At 31.7% G+C, this 23,510-nt stretch overlaps 3 protein-coding genes across 4 annotated transcripts in view; 1 reads left to right on the top strand and 2 right to left on the bottom strand.

Moving 5' to 3' along the window:
* Positions 1-23,510, bottom strand: part of LOC114333656 (ubiquitin-protein ligase E3B) — a 144,651-nt gene that overhangs the window by 27,859 nt on the left and 93,282 nt on the right. For both annotated transcript variants that reach the window (XM_028283592.2, XM_028283591.2), the window contains exon 7: positions 610-781. In XM_028283592.2, coding sequence (XP_028139393.1) covers positions 610-781 — 172 coding nt within the window. The remainder of the gene's footprint in view (positions 1-609; positions 782-23,510) is intronic.
* The window catches only part of LOC114333655 (uncharacterized), a 42,211-nt gene continuing 29,824 nt past the window's right edge, over positions 11,124-23,510 (top strand). The window contains exon 1 of the mRNA XM_050644603.1: positions 11,124-11,309. The gene's annotated coding sequence lies outside the window, so the exon portion shown is untranslated. The remainder of the gene's footprint in view (positions 11,310-23,510) is intronic.
* On the bottom strand, positions 16,979-20,006 carry LOC126880613 (uncharacterized). Its single transcript, XM_050644604.1, has 2 exons — positions 19,317-20,006; positions 16,979-19,258 (listed from the first exon to the last, which is right to left on the bottom strand). The coding sequence occupies exons 1-2, from the start codon at positions 19,404-19,406 to the stop codon at positions 17,033-17,035; spliced, it is 2,316 nt and encodes a 771-aa protein (XP_050500561.1). The 5' UTR covers positions 19,407-20,006; the 3' UTR covers positions 16,979-17,032.

Here is a 23,510-nt window from a genome sequence, read left to right as displayed (position 1 = left end):
TTACATATATACTTACATAATTCCATTTGGTTTTTCTTGTTTGTTACAATAGATAAATGTTTGGGTTTCCATACTCCTACGACTTCTTTAACCTTTTTGTATAGTTCTCTATCTTTATGCTTCCTTTGCAAATCTTCTACCTCTTTACATTTTTCTTTCATCCACTCTTTCTTAGCTACATTTATATTTCTCTCAATTTCCCTGTTGAGTTCTTTGTATTTTGTTAGGTTTTTGTTTTTTACCATCCCTCTTCTCTCCATAATTTGTAATATTTCGTTTGTCATCCATGGTTGTCTTTGTTTACGGTTTTCTTTCTGTATATTTTGGCTTGCTGCCTCCAGGAGAGTATTTTTAATTTTTCCCCACATGGCTTCAAAGTTTTCTTTTATTGTCTTCTCCTTAGTGGGATGGAAGCTAATCTCTTAGACTCTAACTGCGTGTCTACCATGTCTTGATACATCTGTTTTTGTCCTTGGTTAGCACTACTGAGAAGAAGCTGGAGGAAGGGAATTGAAAAAGAACTAGAGGAAAGAGAAATCTCTCCAGATCTATGGTTAAACAGTGAAGAATGGCGGATAGTAATAGTTATTTATTTAATTGGTTACTTACGTGACGTAGTGTAGCATACAGTCCGAAAATAGTTGCAGTAACTGAAATTCTGGTGCGGAGCATTTGGTGTTAAACGCTAAATGATCCAGAAAAGGTTTTATTCCACAATTTGGACCCAGCGAACAGAGAAATAACCATAAATTGTAGAGTACTGTGTTCTGATAGCATAAACCTAAAAATAAAATACAATGCGGTAATATCGAGATATCGAAATATAAACAGACATTTAAATAAAGTAAATCAACAATTATTTCTAAAATAAAAGGAAATTGCTTCTTCTGATTTTTATATAACTCCAATATTAATTTACTTTTCTTCTTTTTTTTTATCCAGTTAAACTCGAATAGAGACAACTATAGTTTACTCGCATAAGCTATGCACTACATAGATGTAAACATTAGTTGACAGCGATGTATGTATTCATTAGTAGAGATGGCCATTTCGTTCAGTTTTTGAATATTGTTGGATAACAGTTACGTGTATAATCGCTTAAATTATTCATTAATTTAATAGGATTATTTTTTCACTATTTATGTATTCAGTGATTACAATAATTTATATACTATACAATAAAAACTAATAATCTAGAAAAGAGAAAAAGTGATAAAGGGATGTAAATATACTGTTATTATGGAGCAAGTGGATAAATTATTTTGAACAGCTTTAACAACTAAAATCGTTGTTTATATGCACTGCGTGTCTTATTGAAATTTAGTATAAGTATATAATAATTTGTCTGTAATCAAAACTATTCAGATATCTTAAGGGGATGGGTACGTATTTTCGGCTACAATGCTATTCAAATGGGGATTCATTTTTTTCGAATCCTGAGAAAACTAATAAGTACTTTTAAAAAATTTAAACGCAGAATGAAAGATTACGTTATTAGCGAGGGCCAAAAGTCCCTGAGAACTTCTATAATGTTTATTTTAATAAGTTACAGGGATGAAAAACTAAGAGAAAATTTAGTGTGATTTTTAATTTCAAATATCTCATTCAAAATAAACTTTTTATTTATTCTAAGGGACTTTCAACCCTCGATAATAATTTAGTATTTCATTCTGCGTTTAAATTTTTCAAAAATATTTATTGGTTTTTTCAGGATTCAAAAAAAATGAACACAATGTCGGTGGTAATATTTTCCAAATCTATCTTTGTCTTACAACGCACTCAGTCGAATAGAACATTGTCAGCATATTGTCAGTCAGACAGTGACAATCAGTGACAATTTTAAATATATGACATGGCATCGGGAATATTTTGAGTTGTTTATTAAATAATATTGATATATTTCCAAATCTATCTTTGTCTTACAACGCACTCAGTCGAATAGAACATTGTCAGCATATTGTCAGTCAGACAGTGACAATCAGTGACAATTTTAAATATATGACATGGCATCGGGAATATTTTGAGTTGTTTATTAAATAATATTGATATATAGTGTATTTGATAAATAATTGATTTAGGACGTAAACTTAATAAAAAGTTATTTATTGTGTATTATTTGTGGAAGATCCAAGCAGAGAATACATCAGAATAATATATTCTGTGATCCAAGTATTTTGTTGTTAAAGATGTTCAAAATTGTAAGCGTTCCATAGTAACAATATATTATAAAAAAATCACTTTAACACTTTTCCTCTTTTCTCGATTGAGTATTAGTTTTTGTTGTACATATAAATTATTACAATCACTGAAATAGTTAGTGAAAAATTATCAGTAGTAATTGCACAAGAGCTCTAAAATTATTGAATTTTTCCCGAGTGACACTTTCACAGTTTTTATTTCACGAGCCGAAGGCGAGTGAAATTATGTCATAGTGTCACGAGGGCAAAAATTCTATATTAATTTTAGAGATCGAGTGCAATTTGTTGCAATTATTTCATGAATAAAACTGTTCAAAACCAAAATTTTATTGTAATTTATTTATGTAAGTACAAATTAATACAATTAAACACACAGTTCTTATAAATATTTGACGGTTGAAAGTCATCACTTTTATAATTTTTAAAACATTAATTGTCATTAATGTCACTGAATGTATTTTTTCATACCAACGAAGGGCATCTGACGTAATATACTTGACGACGGGAAATTATCAAAAATTATCAGTTTAATTTTTATTTTTGTAGCTTTCTATTGGTCAGAATCTCCTATGAATGAAATAATCACACTTATTAACTGAATTAATAATTTGCAATTATACAAATAACAGTTATCCAAGAACATTCAAAAGCCATCTCTTTAAAGTTAATGATGACATTGTCAAGTAGCATGACATTCTAGTAATGTTTACATATCCATACCAGTGTGAATTTTACTACACGTAATTTGCCATGTAAAGACAGAAAAAGTGGGGATAGCCGTAAAATATTTGCGAATTATGTACCGATGGCCTTAAATATAAAATTCTACATTTTTGTTTGTTTTTAAATCTATTGAAATTAATTAAAATAGGAATTGTATTTAATTCTCTTATAAATTTCAAAGTCTGTTATATTTCAAGTGTATTGTTATCTATTATTGTTTATACGATTAATAACAAAAAGATAATTATGTCAAATTGTAGTATAGTTTTATCTAACACATATTCAATTATAAATGATAAAATTAATCCTTTCTAGTAATTTTCCTTTAATCAATCAAAATATTTAAATTGTTTTATTTTGAATTTGATTGGCGATTGCAAATGTCGTTCATATTGTTTTTTTAACGGAGTAAGATAACATTATAGACGAGTGGCACATCCCTAATTTGAGACTTAGAAATCGAAAAAGCGACCATGATAGTTGAATGGCAAATTTTGTCATTCTTTATGTTTTAGCGGTCGCTGAATCCGAATAGGAAGGTTATTTTTATCTATAATTGGTGTAACATGTTCAAAAATCAAATTTTAAGCAAACATACGAAAAATCAATTTTGATGATTTTTCAACTACTTTAGCTCGCTGTATCTTTGGTCGCCGTAAATATTTTCTTTTGAAAATTTTTTATTTAGATACAATGAAATTTATCTGAAATGTTTAAAACAACTAAAAGAGTAGTTGTTAATTATTTTTAAACATTTTGTCGTCGGATTTCGTTAGATTCATGTTTACTTACAAAAGTTTAGTGACTAACTTTTCAGTTTATAATTTTAACCAACACAGCATTAAAAAATAAGCCATGAAGATTTTTCTGGAAAATTTCAAGTCAAAATATGCAAGAGGAAAAACGTTATGTGACTTTATAGACGAGCGGCACATCCCAAAAAACCCTTATTTCTCGAGATACTGACCACGGTCTGTTGAATGGCTAATTTTGGTCATACTTTATGATTTTTATGGCGCTGAAAACGAAAATGAGATTTATTTTGAATTTTTTTGTGGGGGAACATTGTCAAAAACGCAATTTTACTCTAAAAATAAAAAAAAAATTAAATCACCTTTTTTGCATTTAACTCGCTACAACTCTGTTCCATTTTAATATTTTTTTCTGAAATTTTTATAGTATATATCTCTCACATTTCTGAAGACAATGGGATCTGCTTTAATCTTTCAGTCTTATTATAATAAAAGTTATGAATTTTTTAAAGTAAAAGGCTGAAAGTAAATTCCTGAATTGCAAAGTTTGATCGCAAAAGTTGACTGACAAAATTTGAAATTTAGCGTTTTAATCCAGTTTATGTTAAAATATAGAGTACAAAGAACAAAATGTTTTATAAAAAAAATGGTGCAACTTCTATTTTTAAGAAAAACGTGATTTTTTTTAATTTTAGGGTAAAATTGCGATTTTGACAATGTTCCCCCACTTAAATTCAAAATAAACTTCATTTTCGTTTTCAGCACCATCAAAAACATAAAGTATGACCAAAATTAGCCATTCACCACACCGTGGTCAGTATCTCGAGAAATAAGCGTTTTTTGGGGGAGTCCCACTCGTCTATAAAGTCACATAACTTTTTCCTATTGCATATTTTGACTTGAAATTTTCCAGACAACCTCTTCATGAGTTATGTTTTAATGCTGTGTTGGTTAAAATTACAAACTGAGAAGTTTGTCACTCAACTATTTGAAGTAAACATGAAACTAACGAAATCTGACAACAAAATGTTTAAAAATTAACAACTCCTTTTTTAATTTTTTTAAACATTTCGGACAAATCTCATTATTATTTAAATACTTCAAAGATGATACAATAAAATTTTCAAAAGGAAATATTTACAGCGACCGAAGATACAGCGAGTTAAATTTGAAAAATCATCAAAATTTATTTTTCACATTTTTGCATAAAATTTGATTTTTGAACATGTTCCACCAATTTTAAATAAAAATAAACATATTGGGATTCAGCTACCTCGAAAACATAAAGAATGACCAAAATTGGTCATTCACCTGAAAGTTGATTTTCGTGGTCGGTATGTCGTCATTTTAGGGGTTGCTGCTGCTCGCCTATTAGTTATACCACAATTTTTGAAAAACTTTCTGGCCTCGATTTATTTTACAAATTAATCAAGCAGTGTGTGCATTAGAGAGAGCACGTAGCATGATTAAAGATCTTCTTCTTTCTCTTTATAAGCAATTCTGCTTGCTCATTGGCGGATTGATACCTCTATGGAAGGTTGTCACTACTCCATTTTTGCACGATCGACCGATTCTTCTTGTACCGATTGGTGATTTATCTCTTGCTATTTTTACCACACGTATCTCCCCCATTCTGCTTATGTGGTTATTCCATTCTTTTTCTATTTAGTATCTATTTGTTTATTCACTTTACGTTACATTATCTTCTAATGTGTTTACTCCTCTTTCGATCTGTCAGCGTATTTCCCGTAATTCTTCTCAGTACTCTCATCTCTGCCGTTTCCAGTAGTCTTTGTGTTGTGGCTGTATCGGTCTTGTTTCTAATGCATATATATTATTATATTGGTCTTGCACTGCCTTGCACTTGCAAAAGACGATAGAAAAAAAGTGTTAAGATTCCATCTGATGACTCCTGCCTTAACACATTGCGTGCCACGCTTTAATCGGGATACTACTCTCGGGGGCCACTGATATCCACGGCCATGAATGTTAGTCATGCGTGTATATCAAAAATGAGCGACGTGGCCCCTGGCAAAATATCTGTGTCTCTCATATAGGACTTTTCATTCTCAGTCATTTGTTTCGAGCTTCTGTCATGTGTCACATAATATTAATATATCTACGTCATACGTTATTGGTATATACCTTGACACAAACCAAAGACGTATGACGTAGATATATTAATATTATGTGACACATGACAGAAGCTCGAAACAAATGACAATCGATGAAAAGCCCTATATGAGCGACGTGGCATGCAATGTGTTAAAAACATTATGACTTTTTCTCATGAGGATCTTTCAGTTTTTCGAATTCTTTCTAACGCATTAAATTGTATGTGACAGAAAAAAACGCACGTCGGTGATTACATTTCGTCGGTGACATTTATAACATTTATTCTAGTTGTCAATAGATGGCGCTATAATCGAAAAAAAATTATTTACTAATTATATAATATATCTACGAATATAATCTGTACAATTTATAAGACTATACAAATCAAAGAAAATATCATTTTATAAATGTAATAAACACATTTGATTTGTTTTTATTCCAAATTGAAAATAAAATGTGACAACTGTCAGATTTAACTAAAATGTCATGTTAGAATAAATGTCATAAATGTGTGTTATCACGGACTTATCTTTTTTTCTATCATTTGTGACGCACTGAAAAATGCTCATAAAAAGAAGCATACCTTTACGGCAAATTAATTAACCCTCTTTGGCCCAATGTATCTTACAAGATACATGACTTTATAATTGTTTTTTTAATATTGCGGGCTTTTTCAATAGTTCAAACCTTGGTTGTCACAATCACCTGTTCTTTCTCTATACAGTTGGCTATCTTTGTTTGATTGATACGGTTTCAAAGTATTAAGTTATGTTGATTCATTTTCTTGTTCTGTGAGTATGCGCGTTATTTATCAACACAAGGGGTAAATTTAGTTTACCTACTCTGCCGTCCTCAATTAAAACGCGGTATCTGCAAAAAAAATTGAAAATCGAGTTTTTGCTATATGTGGTTTCCTTGTGACCTTATTTATGCTTCTGCAATGTCTGAAAGTTTGCAATGTCTGCAATGTCTGTTTATTTACTACCAAAAAAAAAAAAAAAAAACAAATTGGAATATGCCGCATGTGCTAAATTTCAATAATTGCTTAATTAAAATGCGGTATCTACAGAGCACTCAACTAAAAAGCGGTATGTGCTAGCGAGTATCATGTACTTGCCGCATTTTAATTGAACACAGCGCATTTACCGCTTTAATTATTTTTTCATTTTTTAAACATTACGATTATTTGTATTTTGAACATTTATGACATGTAGGTATTTTGCGTATATAATAAACAATTATAAGCTATTTATTTTTCTTTTTTGGTAACTATTCTTCCTTGTAAAAAATCCTATTTGTAAATAAAATGCAGATACGGCACTATTTCTGATCCAGTAACATGTCCGCTGCTCAATTATTAAAACGCAGTATATGACTTTTTATTTACAGCTTTGATAAAAACATGATTTTTTTAAGAATATATTTTTAAATAATGTTCAACTATCATTAGAACATGCTTTGCGTTAAAAAGTTGTCAAAACATAGTTCTGAGAAAAAACTTTTAGGAGTTTTAGGCACTAATACTTTCTGGTTTATTTGCAATATATTTTTATAAAACGTGTCTTCCAGCACACATTGGGCAGAATATGTGGGAGGAGGGGGGGGGGGGGGGTCGGAAACAATTGGGTTTGAGGATTTCTTGGTTTGGGCAAAAGAGGGTAAAAGGGGTCAACAATTTTGGTGAAAATAAATGTTCATTGTATTAAATTACTAATAGATCAAATGATTGGGCGTAGATTTACGCTCCTGCTATGTCTAGGTCTCGAATGTTGTTTTTTGATTGGAACGTGTCTAAAGATATTAAACCTCTCATCTTTACTGATGAGCCCAGAGAGGTTGAAGAGGGCGAAACACATTTCTAAGAGCTGGTGTTTGGATCTTTGATTCTATTCAAAAAATTTTTCCCAGACCGAAATAGTGGATGTGTGAATTATTCGTAAGGGGATTTTTCCACATTCTCTATTTCATTTGTTTGATATTGGCACACTGTCGAAATTCAATTAAATTTTTAAGACGATGTAGGAACAACAATTTAATACCAAAGGGCTTGAGATTACGACCAGCATACTCAAGCAGAGGACTCCAAAATATTCTACATAGAGCCAGTTTATCAATGATACGGGAAAGGTTACAATTTCATAGGTCAAATTTATTTTTTATTCACCAAGATATCGTTAGTATTGAAGATTTGCTTTTCGGAATGATATCAAGTTCTGATTTTGATCGAATTATTTTTAGTTTACAAATAATTTATCAAAATTCATATCAAAAACAAAGACATATACATTTAAATAAATTTAATATTCTTTTAGAACAAAATGTATACATACTTTTGATAACCTAAATAGAAATGACATATTAGCGACAGTTGTCAATCTATCAAATAGATATTTAAACGCAACGGAAAATTTGGTATTGTCAAAAGGTTTAAACTATGCTGTTACTCATCCATCTATTCCAAAATTAGACATAATTAGCTCAATTGAAAAATATCCCAGTGTTTACCAACTCATGAAAAAGAACAATATAGGGTACTATGTAAACTTGAATTGGAAAAATCTAATAAAATTGAACAGAACATCAGCAAAGAGGAAATGAAAGCTTTAAAAACTTTAAAAAATTATGACTCTATAACAATTCTACCAGCAGATAAAGAAAATGCAACTGTAATAATGGATAAAGTACAATATGAGGACAAAATTACAGATCTAATTACAAATGGACCGTATACCAAATTAACGAAGGATCCAACGAAGACACTGGAAAACAAAATCTATAAAACTTTATTCAAATTTAAAAATGATCTAACGTACTATCAAAGAAAATTAATGACACCTCATTACAGTAAGACACCACATTTTTATGGAGTACCGAAAATTCATAAAGCGAATATTCCACTTAGACCCATTTGTAGTACCATCAATTCTCCTTGTAGAACTATCAAAATTTTTATTAAATATTATAAAACCATTTACAAATAATAATGACACATCTATAAAAAATACACAACATTTTTTAAACAAATTCTCAAATATTGAATTTAATCCAAATAATATTTTAGTAAGTTTTGACATAAACAGTTTATTTACAAATGTGCCATTAGATAAAACTTTAAACATAATCAAAACAAATTAGAAAATGATAATACATTGACAACTAGGACAAAACTAAATGTATCAGCTATAATGGAGTTATTGACATTATGTACTAATAATACCTATTTTCAACTAAATAATGAATTCTATAAACAAAAGTTTGGTCTATCAATGGGCTCTTCTTTATCTCCATTATTGGCTAATATATTTATGGAGGATTTCGAAACTAATATCATTTCTAAACAAAATTTAAAACCCACAGTATGGTGGAGATATGTAGATAATGTGTTTTCAATATGGCCTCATAGACCAGAATTGTTGGATACATTCCTAAATATTATAAACGATCAAGAAGAGACAATAAAATTTACAATGGAAAAGGAATATAATAACACTCTACCTTTCCTCGATGTTTTAGTATCAAAGAAGGATACTGGATATGAGACTCAAGTGTATAGAAAACCAACACACACCAACAGATATCTCAATTACAAATCAAATCACAACATCAACGTTAAGAAGGGAATCATTAAATCCTTATATGATAGAGCCAAAATTACTTGTTCTAACGAAAATTCATTGTTAGAAGAAAAACAATTGTTAACATCTGTTTTATTAAAAAATGATTATCCATTATCGTTTATAAATAAGGAATTGTCAAGACTGGATCGAATAGAACAGAACAACGTAGAACGGGATCCTATAACATCCACAAGAAATAATACGAGGAAAATATCAATACCATATATAAAAGGACTATCCGAGAAACTTAAAACAATAGGAAATAAATTCAACATTCAAAACAACAAACACATTGAGATCTATTCTATCTAAAACTAAACCTAACAGTGAACAAGAAAGAACAAAGAATTGTATTTATAAAATACCTTGTGAATGCGAACAATTTTATTTAGGTGAAACATCAAGACCATTAAACGTTAGAACAAGTGAACATCAGTTTTATATTAAAAATAGAGAATTTGACAGATCTCAAATATGTCAACATGCATGGGATAATGAACATAGAGTTCAGTGGAGAGATTCAAGTATAGTCCTGAAAGAATCAGGTAGTAAAAAGAGAAAAATCAAAGAAGCGGCTCTAATTATGCTAAATGAAACCAATTGTGTCGCAAATTCCTCGGTAGAATGCAGTAAGATGTGGTTACCCATACTGAAAGAGGAAGTCAATAGAAAGAAAATACCACGATTAGTAAGTCAATAACATATCGAGTTAGTAGAAATTTTATATTTTAGTATTACTTATTGTATATCTATGTATTATTAATATTATTTATAATTTAAACATATTGAAGTCAGAATTTGGTATTAGTTTTATGAAAAGTAAATTAAATGTAAGATCAACTACTTACGATGTCGGGATAGTATCGCGAGGTTTTTTCCTGGTTTTCCCCCGTGATTTACTATGGAATCTCTAACGCGAGAATTTTACTGTCATCGTTGCATTTGGTTGTCTTTTTAAAGACAGATCACATGCTATGATTTTTTTGTGACGAATATTCTTGAGTTAGGATTGATTTCATGTAATCGAATGAACTATCTTTTAGTAAAGTCGTCCCAGGAACGCAACTCATAAATATTGGCGATATCATTTTAAAGTCTTCTACTTTAAAATGTATAATATACGTCTGAATTGCCAATATAAATGAGTCAGATTAAATAAATTATTAGAAGAATTTTTTTACTTAGCAACAACATTTTTGTTTATTTTAGTAGTATTTTGTATTTTGACAACGAAACCCGATTTGGGCTTCGAAACGTTAATAAAATCATTTTTTGGTAAAATTGTGGCTTATTTCCCATTAAAAGTAGTTATTACAAAAATGCCACAAGAAAATAGCTTCAGAACAAGATCAAATGTGAAGTTAGTTGAAAACTTTCACACAAATAAAATTACATAGCTCAAATGCCCTATGGATGATACATTAGGTCAAGTGCCTAGGTCAAAATTTCATGGATTCGTGGTAAAAATATCAATCCAAATTCTCGTTCCGGATATGGTCCCCTTTAATGCCTTTTCTGTATACCGGGAATTCAATGTAGATTCCTATTGGGTATCTTAACATGCACTATGACTCAGATGCATGTCAATACATGTCCTTTTATGTAGGTACATTATTGTATAAATCGAAATCCATTGGCAAATTCTATTTTCACACCTTTAGTTAAACCATAGATAAGATATCAACAAAATCATATAAACTGATAAAATATACGTCCAATCGAAGATAAACGGCTATAGAATACTTAAATAGGAACTAAAAATATAATTTGCGATTATTTTTAAATTATTGCTAATATTGAAGACGTGTCAAGTTTTACCAGAATATACGAGTGCTTAGATAGTAACAGCTGGAGATAACATACTCTATTCCAATTGTCAAAACTTTGGAACTCTTCTACCTCAGGTTTGTATGAATATATTCCAGTTAAAGCCCAATAAGAAATAAAAGAGTACCATAAAATATAATTTCGTTACAATAGTAAAATACAGGGTGTTTTAACTCGTTCCATTTAAATACCATAAGAACTCGTTTCGTATACATTTAAAAAAACTCAAAAAATACTCGTTCTGAGTTTCGACTAACCCGGTATACTATTTAGTAACCTGTATACCAACCCTACTAATAATTTTTAACAATATTAGACTACATTAAAAATCATTTGAACATAAATAGATTTTTTGATTTCAAATCACTACAATTCTATAGGGTGTGAATGTTTCTAGGAAATTAATAAAAAACGTAATTATCGTTTTAACTACCTCGTAAAATATTACAAAACCTTATATTTTAAGAAAAAAACATCGAGGAGAATTTAAAAGTGTATAAATATATAGGGTGTACCGTTAAAAAACATAAGTTTGAGTCACCCTGTCAACACGGGTAGCCCTGTATATTCGAAAATATTTTTAAATCATGGTCCTATCTATGCCCCAACTTTTACCCAAATAATTTTTTTTTCGTATCTCTTACGACAAACGAGAAATTGGACTTCCTCGTACTAATGCCACACCCTGTATGTACAATAAACGAAATTTAAAACAAAAATGTATTTATCGAATTAGCGATTACTTGATTAAAATTCATATGCAATAATAAAGCAAAACATGAAACAAACATATTTTTAATTTCCAGGGAATATTGTCAACTTTATATGTTTCGCTGTACAAGAGCTTCATCGGAGCAGGAATTTTAGATTCACTATTTAACTTAAAGGCAGGTATCCATTACGTTGGTGCTCCGTGTAACTGCTCCAATGGATACGGCATGCGCTCCTCTATGTACATAAAAACCGCCACCGATTGGGCGCCGAGGGTGAGCGCCGAACGGGATCACCAACGTATCCACTATGTGGAGCAGCTACACGGAGCACCAACGTAATGGTTATTTTTGCTTTTTGTGCCCATATTTTTGCCTATAACTGGAGAGATATTTCCCATTCCAAAAAAAATTATACTAATTAGGAAAAAATTTAATGTTTAAAAAATAGCAATAATTGGGGAAAAAGTGCAAAAAATGGAGTTTATTTGAAAATAACCTATACCTACTGGCTATTCTGGCTTAACCAACTAATTTTTTCTTATAACCTTTTTGTTTTTTTAGTAGGACAGGTAGCTGCTAAAGTATATCTTCAGATTTATTTTCCCCCCAAAATCTTCATTTTTTATCTCAATGTCTCCACCGTCGATTTGAATATTTATGGTTTCTTCTTCTCTTTCCCCATCTTCATCTGAAGCATCTTCTGAATTTCTTGGAGATTCAAAAGATTCCATATCTTGTTCAACCTCTTCTAATTTGCTTATTTGGCTCAATATTTTTACATGTCTGAACAATTGTGTTGTACAACAAAATTATAAGTGCAGACAATAATCAGAACATTTGAGCCCATGCTTGACACAAGTGCAGGTCTTCGTGCATTTTTTTTACATTTGCAACTAATATTTTTAATAACGAGTCAGGCAGAAAAACCTACTCGGTATGAATAGGCTTAAGACCATTTTGAGTGAGCTCCCACCCTCATTGTGTAGCCTTCATTGTATTTCCAAGCCACCGCTTCACTTGGAAATATACTCGAAATAGCTCAGCTGCAGAATGAGTGGGAGGCAACATGGACAGATGAAAGTTCTAATTTGGGCAACCCTTTTTAAAACACAGCTATCTAATACTATTAGATACAATGCTGAACTATAACATATATCAGCAATCAACATTATTAATCAATTAAATGACACATATTAGGCAAACCTGTAAAATTTTGATTACATTTACTTTCTTCCAATAATAGTAAATAGGAATATATTTCACTCAAATGGTTAATGTCTGATTTTTTATTAATACTGTTAGTACATTCTGCTATGAACGCCATCTCTAGAAAGACGGAACTATAGTCCATCATGTGATTATTATCATGTAAATATATGTGGCAAGAGTGCATCTTTCTGGATATCATGTACAGTCACTTTTGTGGGAGTTAATTCGATCTTTTATGGATCTTGACCTTTGTCCTTTATATTCTTTACTTAAAAAAAGACAATATATACAAGGGATACTGCAGATTACATTTGTTGTTAATTCTTTAGGGTGTTTATTCTTCAATTTTGGATAAACTTTTAGGTAGTCAGAACTGTTTTTTTTTTAATTTTTATATCGGTAACATTCTTAAATATTCTGGTTAATCTATTGAATTGGATGGTATTAGTCAATGGCATAAAATTGTTTATTGCAAATTTCCCGTTTTGCCAATAAAATAAGTGTTTTAATAGGGGCTAACCTACCACCATAACTTTAAAAAATTCGCTAGACTGTTCTATTTTTTCAAAGTATATTTGATGACCATTCAATGGATTAACATACAGCAAGCAAAAAAACTAGGATTACTCGTTACTCCGTGGCGTTACAACCCTTCGTGGGTTTTAGCCGACTCGACAACATGCCTTCACTCCTCTCTGTCTTGGGCAACCTCTATCCATTTCTCCACGCCCATAGCTTTCAGGTCTCCTGCTATATTACCTCGCCACCGAAGTTGAGGGCGTCCGCGTGATCTTCTTCCAGTTGGCACTTCCTCCACACCAGGCTTACTGTTCTTTGGTCAGAATGTCTTCTGAGGTGTCCTGCCCATTGGAGTCTTCTGGACTTTATTTCTCCTATGATGTTGGCGTCTGGGTAAAGTTCTTCGGGCTCTTTGCTAGTTCTTATCCTATATTGCCCTGATGCTTCATCCATCACAGGCCCAAAGATCTTCCTTAGGATTTTTCTTTCCCAAACGCGTAGTCTTTCTTCGTTTGCCTTTTGTATCGTCCACGCCTCGCTTCCATACATCACAACGGGTCGTATGATTGTTTCATACACTTGTATCTTCGTACGTCTTGTTAGTTGTTTCGATTTTTATAAGGTTTTGGAGGGCAAAAAGACATCTGTTGCCGGCCTGTATCCTATTGTTTATTTCTTGTGATCCGTTATTGTGTTCAGTTATTGTTGTTCCAAGATACTTAAATTCTCTAACACTCTCAAAGTTAAAGTCATCGATGGTGATGTTCTGACCCATTCTGTCTCTGCTTTGGTTATTGCGGCTCATATACATATATTTCGTCTTGTTTTCGTTGATTAGGAGCCCCATCTTCTCTGCTTCCTTCTCGAACCTCACGAAAGTCTCCTTCATCCTTAATTGGGTGTTTCCTGTTATCGATATCGTCTGCAAATGCTATAGTAAGTTTGGCCCGTCTCGATGAAATACTGTAGTTGGTTTTTCAATTCTTCTGATTATGTGTTCCAGAGCTAAGTTGAAGAGTTGTGGTGAATTTTAACTATTTATAATGGGAAATAAGCCACAATATTATTAAAAAATGATTTTTATTAACGTTTCGACGCCCAAATCGGGTGCCGTTGTCAAAATACAAAATACTATTCAAAATACAAAAGTTGTGGTGAAAGTGCATCTCCCTGTTTTAGTCCATTGTTTATTTCGAATGTCTCCGAGTATTGCTGTTTAACTCTCACCTTACATCGTAACCGTTCCATATACATCCGTATCAACTTGATTAGTTTTTTTGGAAAGCCAAGTTCCTGCATCGCTGTCCACAGTCTAGCCCTGCCCTACTCTATCAAATGCTTGTTTAAAATCTATGAACATCTGACGAAGCTCAAGATCAAACTCCCAGCATTTTTCCATTATCTGTTTTATTGTGAATATCTATACCCGGTCTAAATCAACGATTTCTTCTGTGTATGTTTTGGTTCTTTCTAGCAGGATGCTTGAAAGGATTTTGTAGGTGGTGTTTAGGAGTGTTATTCCCCGGTAGTTAGTACATTGCTCTTTGTTTCCTTTTTTGTGGATTTGTACAATAACCCCTTCTTTCCATTCATCTGGCATCGTTTCTTCTCGCCAAATGTCTTGAATTAGCTTGTATATAGAACTGTACAACGTTTCTCCTCCATGTTTTAAGCACTCTGCGGGTATACCACCGCTACCTGGTGCGTTATTATTTTTAAGTTTTTTAATTGCCTGTGTTACTTCTTCGTATGTCGGGTATTGGTATTCTATTTCAGCTGTATATACTTCTATGTTTGGTGTATTTCTGCTAGATTAGTCGTTTAATAGTGATAGAAGTATTCCTTCCAGGTTTTTAGGATATCCTTGTCATCAGTGATAAGCTGCCGGCTGTCGTTTTAAAGGAAGTTTCCTGTTCTTGCTTGGTACCCGGTCTTGATCTCTAAAACTCCTGTGAAGAACTGTCTTGCTTGTTTGCTCATTCGTTTTTCTTCTATATCTCTGATTATTTGTTCCTGATACTCCCTCTTCTTCTTTTTAATTAGTTTTCTTGTCTCTGTTCTTCTCTGTTTATACGTTTCATTGTTGTTATGCGAGGGGTTTTGTAGCATGTTCCTTCTAGCCATATTTCTTTCTGCTATGGATTTTAGGCAATCATCATCGAACCATTTTTTTTTTTGTTGTTTTAGTTTAGATGTAAAAAAACTAGGATGCCAGAAGAAAATAATTTCAGAAAAACTTCTCTGACTATAGGTTTAAATTAAAATTCATTCACAAAGACATCCATAAAAATTGCAAATACGATAGAATATATATGAGTATGTTAACTCAAGAATCAAGGACAAGAACAACGTTATCATACATTGTATATACATATAAACAAAATACTCTCGTTTGCACAATCTCTAGGATGTATAACCGCGATATGGAATTTATTTTTATTTGTATATACAAAATGGCGCGAACTAGAAACTGATTATGGAAGACAGAGGTCTAAAACACGTGAACATATCGCTCCCTTAGTATTAAAAGGGCACATCTCGAAAATCGTTACTTTTGGGAAAACGAGATTAAAGATTAAGCAACTTCATCGTTTTCATTTACTCACCTATAACATTTTTATCTGAAAAGATAGATAAATAAAAATCTAGGTATACAATTTACAGTATTTGTACTCTATAATGGATAATCGAAATATTAGAAAAAAAAAATAATTTAATTAAAAAAAAACGTTTCAAAAAATCTCTCCCAAGATAGGCCCCTCTCCCACTAAATTTCTTTAAATTTTGAAGGCATCTTACGAATTAAGCCTTTTAATGATTAAATATACACTATTTTTTAAGTTACAAATCTAAATATGGCTGTGTAATAATAATGTTTAACTACTTTCAATGATAAAAGTGCCTCTTGTAAAGGAATTAATAAAACATTAAATCGTAAAATATTCACAAAAAATAACTTTATTCTCAAAAACCAAAAAGTAATAGGCATGTAGCATACAAATCCAATAACAAAAACTATAACACTCTTTTTGGGACAGTCATATAAAAAAAACCAGAATTGTCTTAACGTTTATAATGTAACACAAAACTAAAATAGTTCTCACAAAAAATTACTGAATTTACTAGACAAAAAAATTAACAAATTTTCTCAACATAAAATCATTCTTCTTTTGTGCGAGCGCTTAAGATCTATCATATTCATTTTTTACAATCAGTCGTGTTTGAATAGAATAGAATAGCTAACGACTGGAATAGTAGCTAAAGAACTATGAAATATAAAATAGCCACCAGGTTTAAGTAATAGTCATAAATCATTTCAAAAATAAAACAAAGTATTAAAAATTACAATTAGAAAACAGTTACATTAACATATTATTATAGTAACAGGCATGATAAGGGTCAATAAGTCTCTTAGAAATTAATTCTTTGAGATCCTGTTTCTTATTTAAACTTAACTCAAATGGCGCACTATAAACTGTTTTGATAGATATTTCTTTATTATCCAACATTTTCTTTCTTTTGTTTCTAACATTTATTTGTTTAAACGCGTCTTTGTATGATGTCTTATATTGAAAAAAGAATGGGTTCCCTTTCGTAAATTTCATAACTTTGATGTGATTCCATACGATGGTATTCTTCTCTTCGTCAACGTTGAAATGATATCCCCACTTGACTTGTAAATCTTTCAAGTCGTAAAAGAAATCATGATTCAAAGTATGAACGATAAAAGGTTTCCCCGTTTTCCTAGCTCTCTGAATTGCGGTGGTGTATTGAAGTGGTGTTAAGATTGGACCAGCTTTTAAATCTCTTGATATTTGTTTCTGTATCAGCATGTGTACATTGTCGGCTTCATTTTGCGTATGACCTTTTATAAGGAATTTGTGAGTTATGCCCTTTAAGTTTTTTATAGTAGTGACTGCAAACATGTATAAAGAAGCTATGTATTTATTTTTGTTTTGGCCACAACAATTATCTGTTACAAATGTTACGTTAACTTCATGTTCACCTGCATCCTCACAAACCTTCTTTAAAAAGTCTAAAACGCAACTTCCAATCTCCACTGCACCTCTTTTTCCTTGGGTCTCATCCCAGAAATAGCAATGCACGTCACCATAGCCTTTAAAATCGTCTTCATTCTCTGGTAATTTATTTAACACAGTCAAAGTAAAGTTGTAGCTATTCAATTTGGATTTATAATAAAACGATGATGTTTCTCCATTGGGACTTTGCATTATCGCTTGAACATCGTAGCAAACGCATAAATTATATTTGTCAAGAGTCATTCTATCATTCTTTTTTTCTGCTCGGCTTAATTCCTTTTCTTCTAGGTGAGTATCATATTTGACTTTGAGAGCAAGCCTCTGATCAGCAGAAGAGTTGTTATACTGTAAACAAAGATCGCATTGATCTTTCTTGGGTTGAAAAAAACCCAAATTAAAATGGGTAGTAAAAATCTCATAAAACAAATGAAACTTTCCAGAATCTCGGGAATTATTCTTCTGTTTTTCTTGAAAGTCTCTAAACAAGTCAGTAATACTTTTCGATCCACTTATGAACTCTCTTGAGGTCGACGCTCTTAAATAATGCGATTCAATTCGTGGTATTAGATTGATAAATCTAATGATATCTTCTTTCAGATTGTCATCCACGCGTCTATGACTATTATGTTTGCCTCTTCTATCTTCTTCAACAGAATTGCAATTGTTAGTCTTATATCTTACTGTGCGAATCATTTTACTTGTTATTCCCAACGTATTGATAAAAAATGTTTTGCAGACTCTGATTTTGGCGTTATCATCGTACAAGTAGAAAGCAGCATTTGGTGCTCTGGGATGTTGAGCGTTTAAATACTTATATTTAGGTTCAACTAAAGCCATTCTTGCTTTTATAAACATACGCTGTAATTGCAAATCTCCTAGTGCCCAAAAACATTTGAAATGTTGAAGTCTTTTAGCCTCATCAAAGTTTTCGCTGCATTTCAATCTGCATTTCTGATTGCATGGACTCTTCATTTGGCGCGCAGGAACAACGTTTCTAGTCTTAGTAGAAATGTATTGTTCTCCTGCATTTCGTTTTATCTTTTGGTTATTTTGCTTCCATTTAGTAGGATCAGCTTTACGTTTCTTCGATCTCCTGGGCGATGTTGCGACTACTTCAGAAGTACCATCATCAGAGGAACTTGAAGATGAGCTTGGCGAACGTTTTCTACCTTGATGTTCATTATAAGTGGGATCATTGTCACTAATATCAGCATCACTCTCTTCTGAATTCATTGGCGATATACGGTAATGTACAGCTGGAGTTCGTGGTGTTAAAATTACGATATCTGTGGATTCTAGTATTGAAGGTGAAGTAGTTCTAGATGATAAAGACTGAGGCTGGGCTTCAATTTCTTTACCTTTTAAGATATGGGAAACAAATCGTCCTTGTTCCAGTGAACAATATCGAGAGGAAGAGCTGCTGCTAGAAGATGACGAACTGCTACTGTTGACGCTAGAAGACGAACTGGAACTACTAGATGACGATCTCGACGAACGTTTTGATGTTGAACTTAAAGGGATGTTCTCTTTTTCTTCATTGCTGACCTAAAAATGCAAAATAATATGTAAGTAGTTTATACATGTTAGTAAATTATAAACTTACGTTTGGGTCCTTATCGCAACTGTTTTCCCATTCATCAGGTAGATGTGAAACATTAAGAAGGTTCATAATTCTTCGCGATCGTGATGACATATTTCTTCAATTTTTTTGCAATGTATCTGTAAGAGGTTAAGATATGGTTACCCTCTTATTTAATACTTGTTAGTACATAAAATAATAACAATAATTAAGGCCTTAGTACCAAAAAACTTTGTAGTTTATGGACACAACTAAGAAACTCGTTGAATTATTTTAGTATTACAAGGATTTAACTTTCAATGATATTGTAAATCAAACAGATATTTTTGTAATAACAAGAATCCTTTAGATATAGTTCCAAAAATCATACAATAGTTTTAGTAATATAAAGAACTCTTTTTAAATAAACCCATAAATTTTCGGAAGTTTTAGAAATATACAGCATTTAATCTTAATGTGCCTTTATAAAACAAAAAATATAAAACAACACGTACCTCAAGTTTTGTAATAGAAGTGCTCAACTCGTAATGAGAGCGCTCACTAACACACCTGCTTCGACAGACATCGGCACCTTACTGAATGGGTCTATCTCGCGGGAAGATGTGTTGGCGGAGAGGGGAGTACGAAAGGGTCACATTATATCGGGACTTGCTTTATATTCTCCGTTTTCAATTTCTGTCAAGGCCAAGTTGTAGTACTAGTAGTTTTGTGCCCATTTATGCCAAAAACTCAGAAACGCTAATTTTCGAGATGTGCCCTTTTAATACTAAGGGTGCGATATAAATCTTCGTAAATAAGAATATGTGAATGTGATGTTGGTTTTGTAGAATTCTGTGTTAATAATAAAAAGGGATATGACAGTTTTATCATATAAGTAGGTACCTACATAAAAAAATAAAGTGAAATTTATGAAATACAAGGAGGTACGTATTTCTTTAAAGTTATAGTCCATTAACTCGAGGCTTTTGGTCCAATTTTAAAGAACCGCTTGGATTGCCATAAAATTTGGAGTGCGCATAGCTAATATGGCAAATAAAAAAAGTGAGTACCAACCCTTCTCGGGGTAGAAAAAACATACGTTCAAAATAAATCCGGAAGTGGATAAACTGACTAATTCTAAGCAACTTTTGTTCTATAGAGTTTTTTCATTAAGTCAATACTTTTCGAGTTATTTGCACGTGAATATGTTCATTTTTCAACAAAAATAAACACGTTTTTAGGCGGTTTTTCGTAAATAACTAGGCAAAAACAAAAAAGAAAAAATATTCTTAGCAAAAACATAGCTTATAAAAAAAAGTGAAAAAAATTGTGTAGGTGTTTTAATTGTAATGTTGTAATTTCATTTGGGGTGCTAATTAGAGGGAGCTTTTCACGATTTTTTTTTACAAAAAAAGAAGAGACGTACTTTATTTAGTGCGTAACTTGTCTTTGACGCTAAAAACTATTTAAAAAAAAACCAAAATAATTGTATGAAGTCTATAGACCCAGTAGAAGCAGAGTTCTTATTCTCTACAGAGAAGTAGGTTCTTATTCGTCAAATTCCAAATCGAACATTTCAACGTGAAATAACCAAAACATTAAGTACTTTTCGTCTAAAACTCATCATAACTTTTTTAAAGTGTTTAAAAAAGCTTTATATTTTGTTTTTTAAAACAGTTTCTAGCAACAAAAGAAAGCAAGTTACACTCAAAATAAAATTGGGCCCTTTTTTTGGTAATAAAAATCGTGAAAATCACCCCTTAATTAGCATCCCGAATGAAATTAATCGTTACCGCTTCACAAGTTGCTTTACTTATGTTGTGTTTATATGATCTGTAAGTTTCATCGATTCAAAGTGCATATTTTTGAAGAGTTGTAGTTGAAAGAGCTTGAACGAGTCACTAATCACGAGTATACCTATGCAAATTAACCTATTTTAATTACCTATCTTAACCAATTTTTGTTTTACAGAATAACAAAAAATCCAAAATATTCAGAAAAGCAAAATCTACATTTTTTACTCTATAAGATTTTTTGTATCCCTAATAGATTTTAAGTTATTTAAAAAAAAATGCATTTTTCAAAATTAATAAAAAATTACTTTAAAACCAAATTTTTTCAACAATAAACACTTTAAACCTGTCAAACTTACAGATCATAATATAAACAATACATCTATAAGGTAAACTGTAAAGCTGTAATGATTAATTTCATTTGGGGTGCTAATTAGAGGGAGCTTTTCACGATTTTTTTTTACAAAAAAAGAAGAGACGTACTTTATTTAGTGCGTAACTTGTCTTTGACGCTAAAAACTATTTAAAAAAAAAACCAAAAATAACGCTGTTTTAAACATTATAAAAAGTTGTGATGAGTTTTCCTCGAAAAGTGCTTAATTTTTTGGATATTTCACGTCGAAATATTCTATTTGAAATTTGGTGAATATGAATCTATTTTTCACTGGCTATAACTCTGGTTCTAAGAGGTCTGTAGATTTCATATGCACACCACTTTTTTCAATTTTTTATAAGCTATATTTTGCCAGTATTTTTTTTCGATTAAATAGTTACTTTTGAGTTATTTGCGAAAAACCGTCGAAAAACGTGGTTTTGTTTGTTGAAAAATGAACATATTCAGTCGCACATAACTAAAAAAGGATTGACTTAGTGAAAAAACTCCATAGAAAAAGTTGCTTAGAATTAGTTTATCCACTTCCGGACTTACTTTAAACATAATGTTTTTTACTTCCGAGAAGGGGTGGTACTCAGCCCCCAACCTCAAAAAAACCCTCTAGTAATTCATTTGCATCAAATAAATGCCGAAAACCATCGAAACTCTAGAAGATGACGGCCCTTGCAGTGGCCCTGTTCACTACGTGCTCCGGAGCTCAATTCTAATGGCATACTCGTATTTAGTGATCCCAAAAACCCATGAGTAATCTGTTTATATCAATTGAATGCCGAAAACCCTCGAAACTCTAGAAGATGACGTCCGTTGAAGGTCAAGGTCAAAGTAAAAGTAGCCATTGGATAGCCAGGAAAAAATCCTAGACTACTAGTACTTTTCCTTGATCCAAACTTCTACATGTTGCCAGATAACCAGTAACTCAGGGAATTGGAATACCCAGTAAATCTTATAATTTTCCGAGTTTGTGCCTCTATATCTTGGAAATCCTCCATACGATCGAGTTGTGCCCATTAAAACTTTTCATCACAATGCTTCACAGAGTATTTTCCCAAAGTATAAACTAAATCCACTGGGAACTAATTTCCATAAAGTTTGTGCGGGGTACTTTCAAGCGGTGACAATTCAGGCTAGTCTACAGTACATCAGCCTTTTTGGAAGATGATTACAAAAGTCTTGAAAATGGTTTTAACTGCTTCGTTTGAGCGAGTTCACTTTCTGAACAATTTCAGAGTATTGGTTAGGCGCGTTTAGAAAGAGTTAGTGCGAAAAAACATGTTAAAGAAAAATTATAGTGAAATTTATGCACCCCATAAAAATTTTATGGGGATTTTGGTCCCTTAAACCTCCCCAAACTTTTGTGCCCGTTCCAAATAAATTATTATTGTGGTGCCATTAGTTAAATTCAATATTTTTAAAACTTTTTTGCCTCTTAGTATTTTTTCGATAAGGCAGTTTTTATCGAGTTGCTGCTTCTTTTTTAATATGTTTACATAAAAATTTTATGAGGGTTTTGTTCCTTTAAACCCACCAAATGTTTGTGTACGTTCCAATTAAACTATTACTGCGGTACCATTAGTTAAACACAGTGTTTTTAAAACTTTTTTGCCTCCTTGTATTTTTTTTGATAAAGCATCTTTTAGCGAGATGTGGCTTCTTTTTTAATATGGTTCAAAATATACTTATAAATGTAAATCATAAATAAATTTTCATATTATTTAGTCCATTCTTTCACGGTTTTTGCCCTAAATTTTAAAGAACCGCTTGGATTGACATGAAATTTGGCATACGTATAGCTTACATGTCAAAGAAAAAAAGTGATATTGTGCCGATGTGTGCTTTTGCCCTGGGGGTGACTTTCACCCCCTCTTGGGGGTGAAAAAATATATGTCCAAAATAAGTCAGGAAATGGGTAAACTGACTAATTTTAAGTAACTTTTGTTCTATGGAGCTTTTTCGCTAAGTCAACACTTTTCGAGTTATTTGCGAGTGAAGATGTTCATTTTTCAACAAAATAACCACATTTTTAGACGGTTTTTCGCAAATAACTCAAAAAGT

This window comes from Diabrotica virgifera, chromosome 2 (assembly GCF_917563875.1).
Source record: "Diabrotica virgifera virgifera chromosome 2, PGI_DIABVI_V3a".
Classification (NCBI taxonomy): domain Eukaryota; kingdom Metazoa; phylum Arthropoda; class Insecta; order Coleoptera; family Chrysomelidae; genus Diabrotica; species Diabrotica virgifera.
Note: the sequence above shows the minus strand (reverse complement) of the source record. Positions and strands in the feature narration are given on the sequence as shown.